Source organism: Nicrophorus vespilloides, unplaced genomic scaffold (assembly GCF_001412225.1).
Source record: "Nicrophorus vespilloides isolate i.1.1-1 unplaced genomic scaffold, Nicve_v1.0, whole genome shotgun sequence".
Lineage (NCBI taxonomy): Eukaryota > Metazoa > Arthropoda > Insecta > Coleoptera > Silphidae > Nicrophorus > Nicrophorus vespilloides.
The window spans coordinates 7029-24273 of NW_017098768.1; the positions used below are offsets into that span (position 1 = coordinate 7029).

The 17245-nt window shown below is 34.2% G+C and overlaps 6 protein-coding genes across 8 annotated transcripts; 2 read left to right on the top strand and 4 right to left on the bottom strand.

Moving 5' to 3' along the window:
• Positions 1 to 202: 202 nt before the first annotated feature.
• LOC108563139 (neutrophil collagenase) lies at positions 203 to 1955 on the bottom strand. The gene is made up of 5 exons (XM_017921732.1): positions 1838 to 1955; positions 1646 to 1733; positions 1504 to 1587; positions 612 to 1451; positions 203 to 560 (listed from the first exon to the last, which is right to left on the bottom strand). The coding sequence occupies exons 1-5, from the start codon at positions 1913 to 1915 to the stop codon at positions 346 to 348; spliced, it is 1305 nt and encodes a 434-aa protein (XP_017777221.1). The 5' UTR covers positions 1916 to 1955; the 3' UTR covers positions 203 to 345.
• A 171-nt stretch (positions 1956 to 2126) lies between these two features.
• On the bottom strand, positions 2127 to 3829 carry LOC108563140 (matrilysin-like). Of its 2 annotated transcripts, none has more exons than XM_017921733.1 (5): positions 3618 to 3829; positions 3448 to 3565; positions 3076 to 3395; positions 2494 to 3016; positions 2127 to 2441 (listed from the first exon to the last, which is right to left on the bottom strand). In XM_017921733.1, exons 1-5 carry the CDS (start codon positions 3702 to 3704, stop codon positions 2221 to 2223), a joined length of 1269 nt encoding a protein of 422 aa, XP_017777222.1. In that variant the 5' UTR covers positions 3705 to 3829; the 3' UTR covers positions 2127 to 2220. The 2 variants fall into 2 exon arrangements, with proteins under 2 accessions (XP_017777222.1, XP_017777223.1); XM_017921734.1 differs by having other exon boundaries at positions 3448 to 3537; positions 3618 to 3689.
• Positions 3830 to 4664: 835 nt separating this feature from the next.
• On the bottom strand, positions 4665 to 6755 carry LOC108563142 (beta-galactoside alpha-2,6-sialyltransferase 1). 2 transcript variants are annotated; one of them, XM_017921737.1, is made up of 4 exons: positions 6682 to 6755; positions 5461 to 6154; positions 5033 to 5407; positions 4665 to 4980 (listed from the first exon to the last, which is right to left on the bottom strand). In XM_017921737.1, the coding sequence occupies exons 2-4, from the start codon at positions 6149 to 6151 to the stop codon at positions 4739 to 4741; spliced, it is 1308 nt and encodes a 435-aa protein (XP_017777226.1). In that variant the 5' UTR covers positions 6152 to 6154; positions 6682 to 6755; the 3' UTR covers positions 4665 to 4738. The 2 variants fall into 2 exon arrangements, with proteins under 2 accessions (XP_017777226.1, XP_017777225.1); XM_017921736.1 differs by having other exon boundaries at positions 5461 to 6170; positions 6682 to 6752.
• Positions 6756 to 6803: 48 nt separating this feature from the next.
• LOC108563145 (transmembrane protein 43 homolog) lies at positions 6804 to 8260 on the top strand. Its single transcript, XM_017921739.1, has 4 exons — positions 6804 to 6928; positions 6989 to 7585; positions 7717 to 7936; positions 7998 to 8260. The coding sequence occupies exons 1-4, from the start codon at positions 6827 to 6829 to the stop codon at positions 8216 to 8218; spliced, it is 1140 nt and encodes a 379-aa protein (XP_017777228.1). The 5' UTR covers positions 6804 to 6826; the 3' UTR covers positions 8219 to 8260.
• A 34-nt stretch (positions 8261 to 8294) lies between these two features.
• Positions 8295 to 10151, top strand: LOC108563144 (O-glucosyltransferase rumi homolog). Its single transcript, XM_017921738.1, has 4 exons — positions 8295 to 8528; positions 8852 to 9020; positions 9080 to 9366; positions 9422 to 10151. Exons 1-4 carry the CDS (start codon positions 8393 to 8395, stop codon positions 10039 to 10041), a joined length of 1212 nt encoding a protein of 403 aa, XP_017777227.1. The 5' UTR covers positions 8295 to 8392; the 3' UTR covers positions 10042 to 10151.
• A 61-nt stretch (positions 10152 to 10212) lies between these two features.
• Positions 10213 to 14871, bottom strand: LOC108563138. The gene is made up of 6 exons (XM_017921731.1): positions 14829 to 14871; positions 14674 to 14762; positions 11149 to 11487; positions 10922 to 11095; positions 10650 to 10865; positions 10213 to 10589 (listed from the first exon to the last, which is right to left on the bottom strand). The coding sequence occupies exons 1-6, from the start codon at positions 14869 to 14871 to the stop codon at positions 10287 to 10289; spliced, it is 1164 nt and encodes a 387-aa protein (XP_017777220.1). The 3' UTR covers positions 10213 to 10286.
• Between the last annotated feature and the right edge of the window lie 2374 nt (positions 14872 to 17245).

Below are 17245 nucleotides of genomic sequence, written 5' to 3' on the forward strand. Positions count from 1 at the left end.
GCGCACGATCGAGCCACCATCTGTGGAACTCGTCAAAAGCGTAGAAATGCATCAACTGAAAGAATAAAAACAAAACAAATTGAAAAAAAAAAGAAGTTTGTATGTGTAAATCCGCATGGAAAAAAAGGTTTTTTGCTGAAATCGCTGGTGACGTAAAACGGATTAAATAATTTTGTTGCGACAGGGAATGGGGAAAGTCGAGTTTTTGGTGCGGTTTTATGTAATTTTCTTTAACGCTTTCGATGACATGAGAACTACAAAAGAGCAAAACAAAAGTTAACAAAAGTATTTTTTTTCTAAATCTTAATTGAATAAATGCTCTTGATGCATAGGTTTAATCATTCCTTACGCTACAGCTGTTGTATTTCTGATATTGCACTTGAAATAAGCTGAGATATTTTCCCGTATGCAATTTGTATTGATGGAAGTGCATCTCGAGAAGATTCTGTGACCAAACAGTATTAGGTCGTTGCCCTTGACGATGGCTGCGTTTACAATATTATTTACTTTTCCAATGGATGTGCTGCCCTTTCCCGGTTCATAGCTCCAGATTTCAGTGTCTGCAACAAGGTTAATGAATTGCAAGAAGTGTTAAGCATTTCCTCGCTTACCTTTGAATAAGAGTAGAGTGTTATTCCACTTCACAGCAGCGTCGATGCGTTCTGGAGCTCCACTGTAACCGTGGTAGTTGAGTTTCGGGTAGTTTTTTAACAATCTCGATTTATAATACTTCCAGTACTGCAATCCCTTGAAAAAGATCACCTTATTCGAATCCGTCACGTAAGCCGCATCGATATTCGATGGTAAAAAGGGCCACTTCTCGTTTATCAGTCTCATTTCCTCGATCCTATATCCTTCCTCGTTGAAGGCCCAATAATATTTTCCGCGAAATACGTACGTCAAGTTTTCGTACACGAAAATAGTGTTGTAGTTCAGTATTATGCACGTAGGATTCACAACCTGATTATCAATGCTTCTATCTCGTACCCCATACAAATATTGAATTCTCGCTATATCAGATTTAGTCAAACTGTAGTTCTCTTTGTAAGTGTAGTAAGGATACATGACCGAATCCGTCTCGTTGATATGGCTTAAGCCTAATGCGTGGCCTAACTCGTGAACTGCAGTTTGGAAGAAGTTGATGCCGTTATCACCGCGCCAAGTCCAATCCTCATCCAGATCAAAATGTATATCGCTTTGGGCGTTGTTAACCGGAGGTGTTGCATGACCGATCATTTGTCCAGGACCGTCAAAATCGTTTTTATCGCCGTGATTTAATCGATTGAAGTTCACCCTCATAACGTAAATCCGCTTAAAATGCTTGAAATTAAGCTCAGTATAGTTTTGCCACATATCAAACGCTTTTTTCAGCGCTTCGTCCACCTCCGACGGCACCAGATACCCATAATTCTCCACTTTGTACGACAGGTTTCTATTTTGCAGAACCGGACCTAAATGTCAAAATATAATGTACCAATGTTTTAGTTAGAACACATACAATACCGTGAAAAGCCATATTGTATATATCATCCGGCATTCCGCATCTAGGTTTATCCATCATACTCAACGTTTCCTCATTCATTTTGCCTATATTTTATGAAAATGCTTCAGTATAAAATTATCATAAGATTCTATTGTTAATTACCATTTATTTGTAGATGATGAAACTGCTGAAAGTTTTTTACAGCCATTGGCATGTTATCTGTATCATATCCAAATTGTTTAAGATATTTCTAAAAAAAAATTGAAAGAAATACCAATTTTTGAAAATATAACCTCTATGTCGATTTTTTGTGGTTTCTTTTGCACATTTAACGTAAATTATTATTTTACTCACTTTCATTAAAATGTGACGACCTACAGGTGCATTTTCAACGAGTTTTAGTAACAAAACTAATAAGAGCTGTACACGCATCTCGAAGAAAATTTTAAGACTGAAAGATTTAACCTTTGACTCTTCCAGATAAACGCACATAATATTAACTTATTGAAAACAAGTAATCAGCTTCAGATTTATGACACGAGATGAATGAATTAAGTGAAAAGTTTCAAATAATCAAAATTGTTTTTTTTGTTGACATATTTAACAAATCCAAACCATCTTCTGAATAAATACGACTATAAAATATGTTATTATTATATTTATTTGATAATATTTCACTAAAAACGTGTGTTAACATATTTTTTCTGTTCCTTATAACTTTAAATCGATATTCAAGTTTAGAAACAAAATATATTTGCGAGATTACTAATACTGACAGATTTAGTCATGAAGTTGTACATGTACACCTTATTATTTTTAATTGCCACCAAAATGTTTCTATTTTCATTATAGTACACGGTGTCCAGATCCGCGGGAAATTTGAAATCACTTATGGATTTCGGATAGGTATTTGCGATTCTCGGATACTTATTCGGATTGAATACCCAATATTGTCCAGCTGAAATAATCAATATGTGATGTTATAATTATTTATAAGCTTTTCAACATACATTTGAAGAAATATAAGCGCCCCTTAATATTGACAACCGCATCTACGGGTCCTGAAATCCCGAATTGCGTTTTGATAACTCTCTGCACGGTTGTGCCGTTCTCTATTTTAGTATAATTTAATCCGTGAAAGAAAAGCATTGAGTCTTCATATTGACTGATCCTCATTTTATTCATGTTGTTAGTTGCGATTGGCCATGTATCAATTATCTTCTTGATGACTCCATTTCGGTAGTATTCGGCACCGAAAAATATCGTGTACTTCCCTGATAATAAAACTATCGACGTTACGCTACGACATTTCTTTTGGTTCTCATCATACAAAGACCGTATGCCATCAATATCATCTTGATGGAGATCTTGAGTGAAATCTTTAAAGCGATTGTAGTAAGGAAACATCAAAGATCCTTTAACCGTGGAGTGATCCAATCCTAAAACATGACCAATCTCGTGTGCCGCCACTTGAAACAGCTGGATACTTCTATTCCAATCCTCGTCATCGTCGAAATGTAGAATACCATAAGGCTGAAATTATATAATAAACAAAATCTTCCACAATAATAACTTTAAAAAGAAAACATTACTGGAAACAGAGCATGACCTAACACACTGCCAGGTCCATCGAACGGTGAACCATCTGCATGGTCACCAGTAAAAAAATGTATATTAATGTCCGAATACCTCGCACTTTCAGTGAACTTCAAATCGACGTACTTCGTCCAAATGTCGAAAGCAGACCTGATAATGTGACTGACTTCACCGGAATTCAATTTATTTGATTTGCTTCTGATGGAATAAGTGAGGCTATTTTTTGGCCAAGAAGTTATTGCTTTATAATTGAGAACGTCCGGAACACCGCATCTTGGTGAAGCCATCATCATCTTAACATTATCGTCAATATTGCCTTAAAATTATTAATTACTAAAAAATATAATATATAAAAAAAAAAGTATTACCATTCATTTCTATCCCTGCAAACTCCTGATATCTCATCACAGCTTCCTTAACGGCATCCTCCATGTTTTCGGAATTTCTGTAGTTATTGTCTAAGTAACCATACTTAATCAATGTTTTCTTAAATTTAACAGAGGGTAGCTTTTGTTATATCTGTTATAAATATATTTACCGCTGCATTATCAAATTCTTTTTGGTTTGTTGGTGCTGACAACGAATGATGAGCGGTGAACAAAACAAGAGTAAACGTGAGCAACATTATGAAAGGTGTTACACTCAACAAGTGTTAAGAACTAAATTAAGAGGGTGATGTAAAATATAGAAGTAAACATTTATATCTATCGAAGTGTTTGGTTCAGTAATTATATGATAACCTCTACCGTTATTAACAGAACAAAACAAAACTAATGTTGTTCCAATAAATATATTGCGCGTAACCAACAATTACGAACAATAAAATCTAATCTCCATCCTTTCAAAGATATGAGTATCTTCTCTGCGGTTAGATTGATTATCAACCGGTTGAGCTGTAAAAGGATCTTAGGTATTCCGCGAAAATTTCTAATCAAATAATTTTCTAACTTAGTTTGTGTGTACATATTTCTTTCAAGCATATTTTCTATTTTTCTAAGTTACAAAGCAAATCCAAGGGAAATTTTAAATTTGGATTGAATACTCAATGTTGACCTCTTGAAATAATGAATTGAAATATTAGAAACAAATCGACAAACCTTTGAAAAACTATATGATCCCATTGATATTAACAACTAAAAACAATATATATTTTAGTCATGAAGTTGTACATGTACACCTTATTATTTTTAATTGCCACCAAAATGTTTCTATATGCATTATAGTACACGGTGTCCAGATCCGCGGGAAATTTGAAATCACTTATGGATTTTGGATAGGTATTTGCGATTCTCGGATACTTATTCGGATTGAATACCCAATATTGTCCAGCTGAAATAATCAATATGTGATGTAATATTGTTTGTGTGTACATATTTCTTTCAATCATATTTTCTATTTTTCTAAGTTACAAAGCAAATCCAAGTGAAATTTTAAATTGGGATTGAATACTCAATGTTGACTTCCTGAAATAATGAATTGAAATATTAGAAACAAATTGACAAACCTTTGAAAAACTATATGATCCCATTCATATTAACAACTAAAAACACTATATATTTGTGTGTTTAAGGTGCAGTAGGTAATAATTAAATGACATTAGCAATGAGAAGGCAGAAGTGAAAACATTTAATAAATACTGTATTATTTAAAAACAGAGAATCAACAATTGGTACGTTTGAATCCTAACAGAGTCATAAATCCTCTGTCGAACGTCGTCGTGTCGTTGGCGATGTTCAAACTGTATGTGAGTAACTTCTCTGCGGCTAGAGGATGCCAAACTCCGAAAGTGCAAGCCGGATTATCCTTGGTGTCGTAATAATGACATCTTTTCGTTACCCTGGTTGAAGGCATGTACTCGAAAACATTCACATATTCGCATCTCGGTAATAGAGCTGCCAAACCTGCAAGTATATAGTTGGATTAGTGCATGTAGTCTTCGAGTGATGTAACTACCTAAGAAACCAGAAGACGGTGGATTCCGACGTAATCGGCTAGGCGAGTTCGATTGCAAAAAATCCCACAGTTGCCACAGGATTCGAGGATTCAACAAGAAAAACTTGGATTTAGGGAACTGCCTTCGATATGCGGCGTAATTAGTGAACACGTTGAATTCGGGCCGACTGTACCAGTCTTCAAGGGTAGACGTATAATTGCTTGGATCCCAGGCTAAGAGCGTGATGTTCCTGTACAAATTATCTTCGAGAAACTTGAACTCGCTTTTGGAAACCACCTGAGAGTTCAATATCCTTACAGTCGTCTTGCTTCCAACGTCCTTTTCGAAACCCACGGTCGGTGCATGGTTGAATCTAAGTACCAGATCATGGGAATCTGCAATAATTATCAGTGAAATATATAAATTGCAAGAATAGTATTTTTGTTACCAATAAATTGACCTAAATTCGAATTGGTGAGAGACCCAGCGCTCGAAACTACCGCGCAAGAATTGTACTGCCTATTATCCAAAAACTTCTTCTTCGGAATCAAATCCCTTAGGTAATTGGATTTGAAGGGTTCATCGGATCTTCTGATCACCGTGAACTGGATGCGCTTGAACTCGCACACCAATTGGTTCCTATATTTGTTCAAATGGTTCTCTTTAATACCCTGATAGTGCACATTGTACGGATTCTGATCGGTCGCGTGCTTCAAAACGTTGCTCTCATCTAAGAAGACGCGCTTCAGTTCGTTCAGAATCTTCTCTTTGTACTGTTTCACTTTATTATCACATTCATTTGTACTCTCGTCCTCCGAGCATCTATATTTGACCGTGTCCAGAACGAAATCTTCGCTCTGCAAGTTCGGAAACCTCGGTCTGCTATTCTTGATTATCGTCACGTTCTGCAAATCCTTCACCGAATGCTTGGTCCTGGTCTTCACCTCGCTTTGCGCACTATCGTTTATCAGAAATCCTCTGTTGTAATAATAAATCTGTTGCTCGTAATTGTTCGAATTGGAATACAGGTCTTTCTCTATGTACATCCAGTATTGCGACCACAGAAGGTACATGTAACCGCACATCCCGAAGAAAATCAAGTTGATGAAAACCCATATCGTAACTGCCAAAGCTCGCATCTTCTAAATAAAAAAAAACCTTTAACATAGAAACATCTATTACAATTATGGTACACATGATGCATGACTTTACTATTAGTTGCTTAGATACAATTTTTTTATTTTGTTATTTTTTTTAAATTTATTTAATTAATGTAGGCAACCAGCAATAAAAATAATAATTTAGTTAAAACAAAAAATTGATTCGGCCTTGAAATTCATATATTAGTGATTGTTTCCTATGGTTTTCATAATGTCGACTCTTAAATAACAGTAATAAATTTTACAATGGGCATTTCAAAATAAACAATAATTAAAAATAATGTAAACGATAGATTGACTGTATTTATTTACAAGTGCGGACGAACTGAATGGAAACAGTTCTGAAGTTAGTTGCAGATAGCGCTAGTTACCAGCGCAGAAGAAATCGATAGACGATAGAGGCGTGAAGGTGCAGAAACCGAAAAACACGAATTGTTTAGGTGAGATTTAATTGATTAATAATGATATTCGATTTTACTGCATTCGTGCATGATCTTTGTGTTACTTACGTAATTTTGCCGTGACTCATATATCACATTTTTTAGGAATTTCTCTGCACGCTACGAAGCTTCCTGTGAACCCCTGACGGATAGACTATCCACAGAGCATGCGTCATCTATAAAAAACCCTCAAATATTTACAAAAATTACAAGTATGGAATCAAGTTTTCAGGAGGAATTTAAAAAGACGTGGCTTACGTCACTTATAGGTATTGGTTTGTTATGCGCCGGGACGTTTGTTTTGGCTTGGAATGAGGTAAAATCGTTGATGTCAGGGATGTATTTAATAGTAATTCGAGTATTTTTTTAACTAAAGGGTCGGGCTGTTCACCACGCGCATTCATTGGATGAGGCGTATGAAAATGTGATTCCGTTAAATGTTTATGAACCTTTGCAGCCTGAATATGACGGAAGGTTGGTTCACATCGCTGGACCTCTTCTGATCGACGAACCATTAACCGAACCCGATTACGGTGTCTCGATCCAAGCTGTTAAATTGAAGAGACGCGTGCAGATGTTCCAATGGGTTGAAGAAAAGAGCGGATTGAATTTTAACAGCGTACACGACGAATACGATAGGAGCGACGCGGAATATCACTATTTCACTGAATGGAGGGATAAACTTGTCAATAGCAATAGCTTTTACATTAGGCATGGACATCACAATCCGACCACGATGCCTCTGAAAACGCACGTATACGTTTCTCCTTTGGTCAGAGTTGGTCAACTGTATTTGGGATCTGAGATCAAGAATAAATTCACGGATTACGCGGAAATGACCAGCGACGAGAGACCGGAAAGGCGTGATATCAAATTGCATTTGGGAATCTACTATCATTGCGATGATGTTTGGAATGCTGAAGTCGGGGATATCCGAGTGCAGTTCTACTATGCGGGACATAATGGAGAACCGGTAACTTTCAGGAACATCAGTTGATAATTGGCGCAATGAATCGTGTAAAGAGAAAAAAATGATTTATTTGCTCAACTGTTGTTGTAAAGATTGACCAGATTTGTAAAGCGAAAAATGTTTTCTCAAACTAGGTCAGTGTGATTGCTCTTCAGAAAGATGGAACGTTGGTGCCATACGAAACCAGCAGGAAACATCAGTTGGGTTTGGTCAGACACGGGATTCTTACGGTTAAACAAATGTTCGATGCCGAACACTCCGACGCCAAATTGGAAACTTGGAAGTTCCGAGCTGTCGGTTTGTTCGCTCTCTACGCATCAAGCTTATGCTTAGCTCGATTGTTAGCGGTTTTATGTAAGATGAATTGCTAATCAGAGTATTGTTTTGTTCGTATAATGAATGTGCATATTTTAAGGTTTGAAATGGCCGAGACTGAAGCAGGTGTATTCTGGGGACATCGGAGCAGCCAGTTGCATGGGTCTAGCATTCTCCGTTGCACTCTTCGTCGTTTCCTTGAGTTGGTTGGCGCACAGACCCATGATTGGCTTAGGTCTTCTGACCGCCTCCTTCAGCCCATTTATTTATTGCCTTTTATCTATTTTCAATCCAAACGTTAATGCTCATCACAATAGATAAGTTTATAATAGCGAATGAAATAAAACAAACAGTTTGCGCACGCCTCTTCTGAATGTTTCTTTTGCTGCTGTTCAAATAATCGATCCTTTCTATCCCCACCTTGCCTGTAGATCAACAAGCAGTCGGAGCAGCCCAGAAACCACCTTGCGGGTCGGTGGGAGTTTACGGGTTACCATGGTATTCCCGGCATTTGTTTTTGTTGTTGTTATCGCTTTGGGTGCATGCGAGGAAGAGTTGTGCACGTCGTCAAAGAGCGGCGGGAGTGTCTGCAATAAAAGCTCCAATGGTCACCACAACAAATACGGCAAAGGTAAACATAACCTCAGTTTCTTGTAGTATATATGCAACCGTAATCTTCCAATATTGTTAAAAGTTTTTATTGATTTACTCAGAAGCTACTTCAAACATTGATCTTTGCTACAAACTCCTAAAAACCTCATAGTTCTTTATACAAATCTTTGTATAAATTGCAGCTTTTCAAAGTATATAGAGTTGTCTACCTTAACGTAAAAAATATTTTCATTGAAATTGTAATGGTTTTCTATATATGCATGTCTTCTATAGGACTTCAATATTGGATTGTAACATTTATATAATTCTGCACTATTTTAATATATTTTTTTTAATCTATAGAAATCAATACAAAATATGCACAATATGAAAATGCCATCAAGAAAGCTCAAGAGGAGTACGAGAATTGCGATGAGACGAAATGCAATTGTCATGCCGGTGTTATTTCCGCCGATTTGAAACGCTTCAAAGCTGGTATTTCCAAGTCTATGATACAGAATGTTAAATCCAAGTAAATTCACGATTAATATGTAATATACCCTTCAAATTATGCATTTTTTTTTACTATAGGGGTACGAAGTATCAAATCATCAATAACCGCCTATACCGAGAGAAGAGTTGTATGTTTCCAGCGAGATGTATCGGAATAGAGCATTTCCTCTTACAACTTTTACCTAAGCTTCCTGACATGGATTTGATAATAAACACTCGAGATTGGCCTCAGATTGCCAAAAACTATGGTCCCTTTGGACCTGTATTTTCTTTTAGTAAGACTTCCGATTACTATGACATCATGTATCCGGCTTGGGCCTTCTGGGAGGGCGGACCCGCTATTTCTCTCTATCCCAGAGGAATCGGTAAATGATTAAATGTAAATGGTAATAAATTCGTTATTACACGAAGATGTTTTAGGTCGCTGGGATCAGCATAGGAATGAATTGGGGAAAAAGTCGAACGAAACTAAATGGGTGGATAAATCTAATTTGGCTTTCTTCCGAGGATCTAGGACAAGCGCAGAACGCGATCCTCTGGTTCTATTATCAAGGGAATTCCCTGAGCTCATCGACGCGCAGTACACTAAGAATCAAGCTTGGAAATCCGAGGCGGATACTTTACACGCGCAGCCAGCCACTGAAATCTCATTCAAAGATCATTGTAACTATAAATTCCTGTTCAACTTCCGCGGCGTTGCCGCCAGTTTCCGCTTCAAACATGTGTTGCTTTGCAAATCGCTTGTATTCCACGTGGGCAACGATTGGCAAGAGTTCTTCTACTCGTCGCTAAAACCATGGGTTCATTACGTTCCCGTCAAGTCGAACGCTTCCCGTGACGAGCTAAAAATATTGATTGAATTTTTCTTAGAGAATGAAAATCTTGCCAAGAAGATAGCCGAGAATGGATTCAAGATGGTTTGGAACAACTTAAAGATGAAAGACGTTACTTGTTATTGGAGCAAACTGTTGAAGCGCTACGCCAAATTGCTGCAATACCAAGTGACGCGCGATCAGGATCTCATAGAAATAAGTAATTAAATGTGATAAATACAAGAGAAATCGACAATAATCGTGACAATAACTATTTATCTTAAATGTATTTTGTTTAAGTAGATAATACAAAAAGAAAATGTAAACTATATATATATATATCGATGTTCAAATTTCGGCAATGAAAAATACACGTTTTCTGTTACTATTTTTCGTTGCCAAAATTCAAAGTGTATGTTTGTTTTTTTTTTTTAATAATTTAAGGAAATAAATAAAGAATGGTCAGTGATATCTTAAAATAAGTTGTCTAAGTCTAAATTGTTTTCGCTGCCGTAAAGGAAATCATACATGGAGCTGGCCAAATAATCGATTTCCGCGTTGCTTCCTTGTACTTTGGCTGCTTTCCCTGTCCTCCTGAACTCGACGTTGTCCACATCATCATCCTCGTCGACGTCCGCATCTCCAGAAAACTTCTCCCTCACGTCCTTCATGATGCAAGCTTCCAACTTCTTGTGCTTGTAGCACTTGAAGAACAGCAGAGGTCGCATGAGTTCACGCGACAACGGAGATCCTTTCTTCACCTCAGGAACGCATTGCTGCAGCAATCAAATTTAGAGTTATAAACGATGTAACCAAAGTTAATTCAGAGATATTACCGAGAATTGTTTGCAGAATGAAACTCCTTCCTGGATATCTTCCTTGAGCTCGACTCCAACTGGTAAATTTCCGATTCTTTCACTGATCTTCTCGAAGTTGGGCTCGAAGCTCTCATCCAGGTAACCCAATTCCTGCATCACGCAAGTGACGTTCCTGACGCGACCGCTCATGCGTGATGTAATCGCCTCCAATTGACTCCTCAAATCCATATCGCGCTGTTCAATTTATACAATTAGTTTTTGCTGTCCCACAAATTGTAGATTTTACTTACAGAAACGCGATTTCCACCTAAGTATTGTTGGGCGAAAAGGGGATAAGCGAAGGGATTTGAGAATGGCGATGGTTGCTGATAGTACATTTGTGGTGCAGCAAATTGCGGATTTCCTTGATATCCACCGTAGAAGTTGTGAGGATACGGTCTGACCTGCGGCACCGTGAAAGGATTCTGCAAATTTGAAAATTAGAGCTAACTGATGGAATTGTTAATGTAGTTCTTACGGGTCTGAAAGATAAAATTGCTTGATGCAGCTTCGCAGGATCGAAGGTTTGTTGGTTGGCGTAGACTGTGTTTTCAGGATCGGTGATCACGTCTTTCTCAGCTTCAAAAGGTGGAGGAGTCGTGGTCCTCGGTGGTGGTGGAGCTTCGTAGGAGGCGCATTTCGCGCAAGCAGCTTTCATTTCCTTCCTGATCTGCTTAACAACATCAGCTCCGAAGCAGCTTTCGTAAATCTTCATCATAGCATACTTCTTCACAAACTTATCCTCGCTGCTTCCGAAACCGGAAACGGCAACCGCAAAAGCGGAAATCGCCACGAGAAGCAAAACCCGCGACATAATCTGAAAAATTAAGAGAAAAAAATGATTAAGAACAAGACATAATAGAAATATTTTGAAATATAAGTGAAGGTTATTTGAACCTGACGAATTCATTAATGAAGCAATACTCAATGAATGTATACCACACGCATTGAAGTGATGATAACCTTGGACTTGGCGTGAGAGAGATGTTATGCAATTACGCGTTAATCCGCCGGTTCGAATTAAAATTTCTCACCTAGGGTCATTGATCCAAAAAAAAAACCTTAATTATTAACTGTAGATTTGGTAACGCACGAAGAATAGGAATAACAACAGCAACAAGCAGATTTCCATCGAGTATTACAATTGGTAATAAGAGAATGAATAGAATTAAACGAAATAATTGAAACTGATTTTCGCTTACAAAAACGGTAAGTTTTCTATCATCGTTCGATGCATTAACTTTGTTGCGCAACGTCGTGCATTATTATTTGTAGTGGTGGGCCGTTAAAATCGTATAGGAAACGCGGACATTAAAAAAAACGTCATCCTCTTTCTGCTTCGTCACTGCTTCATTTTTTTTTTGTTATTATTATTATACACTTAAAACTAATGAAGAAGACCGGGCTCTGTCCATGCCGTTTTTTGCCTTCCTCTCATGGTAGTGGCATCTCCTGTAATTACGTTCTACTATTTTTTTTTTGTAAATCCCTCTTCTGCTCTTCCTCGTCGACGCGGATTTTAATGATTTTAATGGCAGAAGAAATAAAGCAGATCGGAAAATTACATGCAACTTTATACGAGAAATAGAGGAGAGCCGCATCCGTGGAACGGTTTCGAGGTGCTATCAAAGGAGCCGTGGCATTTCGAGTGAATGAGCCTTATCTGAATCGTCGATCTATTCAGAATCTATTAAACGGAAGTCAAGAGAAATAGTTACATAAAAAAAATGGAGAGAGGAACGGTGTAAACCGTTAAAAGTATTTTTTTTTTACATAATACAATCATAATGTAACGTTTATATCGTCGAAAAACTGTTTAACTTAAGAAAGTTAAGCAACTTATGTTATTTGGATGGGTGATTTATAATCTTTGAGATCTCAGGACAAATGTTATATTATTAAAATACACCAATATCCAATTAGAAGATAGTTAAGCAATTGTGTTCTTTGGATTGATGATTGAGAGACTTTGATATTTCAGATCAAATGTGAAATTTAAATTGAATTGATTGTCGAAACTGATAGTTAAGCAATTGGATGGGTAAATCTAAAGATAAATCTGATTTCGCTATAATTATTTCGTACAATTACGGTTAAATTTATTAGCACTCGTGATTTATTTGTTTACTGGAATTGAAATTACCGGATTATCGAGGATATAATTCATTAAACGTAAATCGTTTAAAACTGAGTGAAACTCATCGACTTATCGATTTAATTGAAACATAGACCTAATTTCCTGTTCACCATATTTAATTACAATATGCTAATGAACTTTCATTGCAATTATTGCATTTTCCACGTCGCATTTGTCAAAATGGATTTGCTTTAATTACGAATTATTGATAAATCAATAATAATTTGTGCATTTAAAGTAGGATAACTAGTAAACTTATGTAAATACAATCGGAATTCATCTTATTAGCGTCTGTTTACTATAGAGCCAATACCGTAAAACTCGGTGAAACTTTTGTTGATTTTTTTGTTCTGTTATGTTTGTTAATGTCCAACATCAATATTTGCGTATTTCGGGCGTGCTCAATAATTAGAAGTAGCCGAACTGGAAATATTGAAGAAGTCATTGCTTACTGTTATTTCTATTTTAAACAAATATAATAAAAAAAAAACTTACGCTAACAAAAAATTTACATTCTGTATTTTGTAAATATTAATCTAGTCATTGTCAATAATACCGCAACAGAACAGATTATACGCACTATGTGAGGTAGTACGTATAATCCGTTCCGACATATTTGATTCAAAGAAACCGCACAAAAGGAGACTTGCTTAATTATGAAATTTTTAATCCAATTAGATAAAGTTTATATCACAAAAACTGATAGTTAAGCAATTGTATAGGTGAAATATTAATATGAATCGTTTTCATATTTATTTCTTCAGTTTAGTTTGATAATTATGAAGATTTTTTCCTTTTGTAATTAATTACATGTTTTCACCAAGAAAAAATCTGTTTGTAAGTAAACGACATTCCGAAGCTGGTAATAATCAAATTATTAGCCGTAACTCAAATTCATAGTCATTTTATTACCTTGTCTGTGAACTCCGGTCTACCATAAGAAAACAAGGATCAAATGCATTCATGCAAAAGCAGTAATTAACAGAAATAACTCTTATTTTTTTTAACACAACATAACATTTAATCATAGCTTATTCATATTTAAAATTATTATAATTTAGTATTGTTTCAGTTATGAGAATTTATTTAAAACATAAAGATGAATAATCATATTATTTCACAAATCTTGAAATTTCAACATATCTTTGAATTAATAAAAATGGAAAAAATCTAGGGTAGCAAAACTTGTACCTGGACTTTTATAAATACAACAATACCTCGAATAGTGCGGTTTTGATTAGTGCTGATTCACTATAGTACAGTTTTGTATTTCATGAAAAAATAAAGTAAATATTTTTTTCTAATTATTCAACAAATCTTGAAATTTCAACAAATTTTTGAATTAATCAAAATGGAAAAAATCTAGAGTAGCAAAACTTATACCTGGACTTTTGTAAATACAGCAATACCTCGAATAGTGCGGTTTTGATTAGTGCTGATTCACTATAGTACAGTTTTATATTTCATGAAAAAATAAAGTAAATATTTTTTTTCTAATTCTTCAACAAATCTTTGAATTAATCAAAATGAAAAAAATTACAGAAAAATAATTAAATTTTTAAATTATTAATAAAATAATTTCTTTGTAAGCTAAATTTCATGTTGAAAATATTTTTATTAATATTTACAATTAATATTTGAATACTTCTGAAATTCCTAAATTAAAGAAATATAAATAACTTACGTATAAATTTCTTCTGGTATTGCACGACTTTTTAATACTTTTATTTCTTTTAAAATTGCTTTTTTTTGTGTATGTGTATGTACTAAAATTGTGTAATGTTTGAGATCTGAGGAGAGATTCACACTTGTTGCGAAGATTCCTCGCGACTCCTTTATAACAGGTCCTGGCTGTGGTCTTTATACCTCCTCCTCCTCTTCGTGTCTTCGTCTACTTCTTGCTCTTCTTTGGGAAGCGCGCGCGAGGAGAGGATTCTCGAGTGCCAAGAGCAAGGCTTCTTAGTGTCAAGATCAAGTACAACACACCACGCACAATCCTCCGGGCTCGCACATCCACATACTTCTCGCCTCGGAATCCGTAGGTATATTGCATGCTATTTGCATACTCAAACCAGAAGCAACATCCACGAATGCAGTTCATACTAATGCAAACAACGAATATATTTGAAAAACCCTTACAATATTTATTTCTATAGTTCATTCAAAGTTCTTACAAATTGATTTTCTATTAATTAAATTGATTTTTATAGAAAATTTAGAAAAATTGAGAAATTTCATTTATAATATTTTTAATAATTTGTTATTTCTCCTTTTGATTTTGCTTCAAGAAATGTGTATACATTCATAATTATAGAAAATATAATTACATTTTATGAATCATTTCTATAGATTCAATTGTAATTTATTATAATACATTATAAAAAATTATGATAAATTGACAAATTCATGAAACAAGAAATGTGTAAAATTCTAATAATTATAAAATAACAAATGAAATATGAATAATCATGTCTATGGATTAAATTGCAATTAATTTGAAATATGTAACAATTAAGAAATTTGACGTTTTTACATTAAAAAAATAAAAACTGAAAAATTGACAAATTTATGTGTATAGTTCCAATAATAATAGAATATTTAATTACACTTTAAATAGAATTTACAAATTGTAATTTATATAAAATAAAGAAATAAAAAATATAAAATGTGTATAATTCCTGTAATTCTGGATCATCTAATTTTATATTAAATGAAATTTCTATTGATCAAATTGCAATTTTTGAGAAATTACAAAAAAAGTAATTAAAAAATAGAAAAACTAACATGAGTTAATTAGCAAAAATGTAATGTTTGTAATTTATATGAAATAAACAAAATAAAAGTAAGTACAAACTAATTCTATATTTTTCTGTTTAACAACAACAAAAGTGTATGGTTCCAGTAATAATAGACTGAAGATTTAACATTCAAGATAACTCCCTTAAACTTGCTCTTATTACGATCTCACCACTCGTTTTCTTGCTTCCTTTTTTCATTTTTTTCTTCTAAGATGTAACATTGAACCTTCCAACATCTTTTAACATCTCCATTCTTGGCTCGGATAATAATTAAATTAAGACCGAAAAAAGCGTGACGCTTTATTTTCAATTACTGTATTCCATTCGGCTAAATCATCCAAGTAATATTTTTTTTCTCTCTCTCTCTCTCTCTGTTTCGAACTGACTCAATTATTTTCAAGCCATATTAGTTACATGATCATTTGCAATTATTATTTTTTTTTTTGGTAACGTAATTATTCATAATACCGTGCTAAATTTTAATATTAAAATGATTATCTAATTGGAATAATTTATGAAATTTTGTACAAGTCATGTAATTGTTGTTGTAGTAATCAAATGTAGAAACATTTTATGAATTATTGAAACATTGATTATCTATTGAACATTTCCAATTATGTTGTTTTATGACGATTTTAAGAGTCAATTTGGACAAATAAATCTCTTACCAAACATATATAGAATTATAGAAGTATTAAATTCAAATTAATGTTAATTGTTATAATTATTTTACAAACTTTTATTGATTCGAATTTACTTATTTTCTTTAAAATTTATATTATAGGATTGGTTTAAAGTGATTTAATTATTGTTTTAAACTAGAGTAGCAAAACTTATACTTTTGTAAATGCATAAATATCTCGCATAGTGCGGTTTTGATTAGTGCTGATTCACTACAGTACGGTTTGAAAATTTAAAAACAAACTAAATTCTAAATGATCGGTTTTTGTCATCTTGTCAAGTTTCTTGTAATGCTTTTTAAAGTCTTCGATTAGTCCGGTTTCCAATAGTGCGTAATATAGGCGAAACAGATTAGTCGCACTATTCGAGGTATTGCTATATAATCAAACATATGAAGAACATTGAATGTCAATTGTATTATTTTAAATGAATGTTGTTGTTTATAGTACAGTTAAGCAATGCGTACAATTCCTATTACTCAAATGGGAGACTTTTAGTGTTGATTTATTTCATTAATTAATGACAAACTTTCTAATAAATGTGGATAATAATGTAAAAATATAAAATTTAAATATATTTTTGTCATTAAAAGTTAATTATGAAATTATATAGGAAACATACAAAAAAAATATTATGCTATTAAATATATAAATCATATTTATATACTTTGAATAGGCTTCAATCAGTCCGGATTTTTAGTACGGTTTGAAAATTAATTCTAAAAAATATTACACAAAATATTCTACTCCTTTTATACTTTTTATTGGTTGTTTGTATGCATTTATTTCCTCGATTTGTCCGGTTTTAAACAGTCCTGGATATTGGCGGAATCCGGACTATGCGAGGTATTACTTTAATTCTCCTTCTTTGAAGAAATGTGGATATTATTATAAAACTAATAATTCATCAATTGTTATGAATAAAGTTATAAGATTTGTTCAATTGAATTATTTCTGATT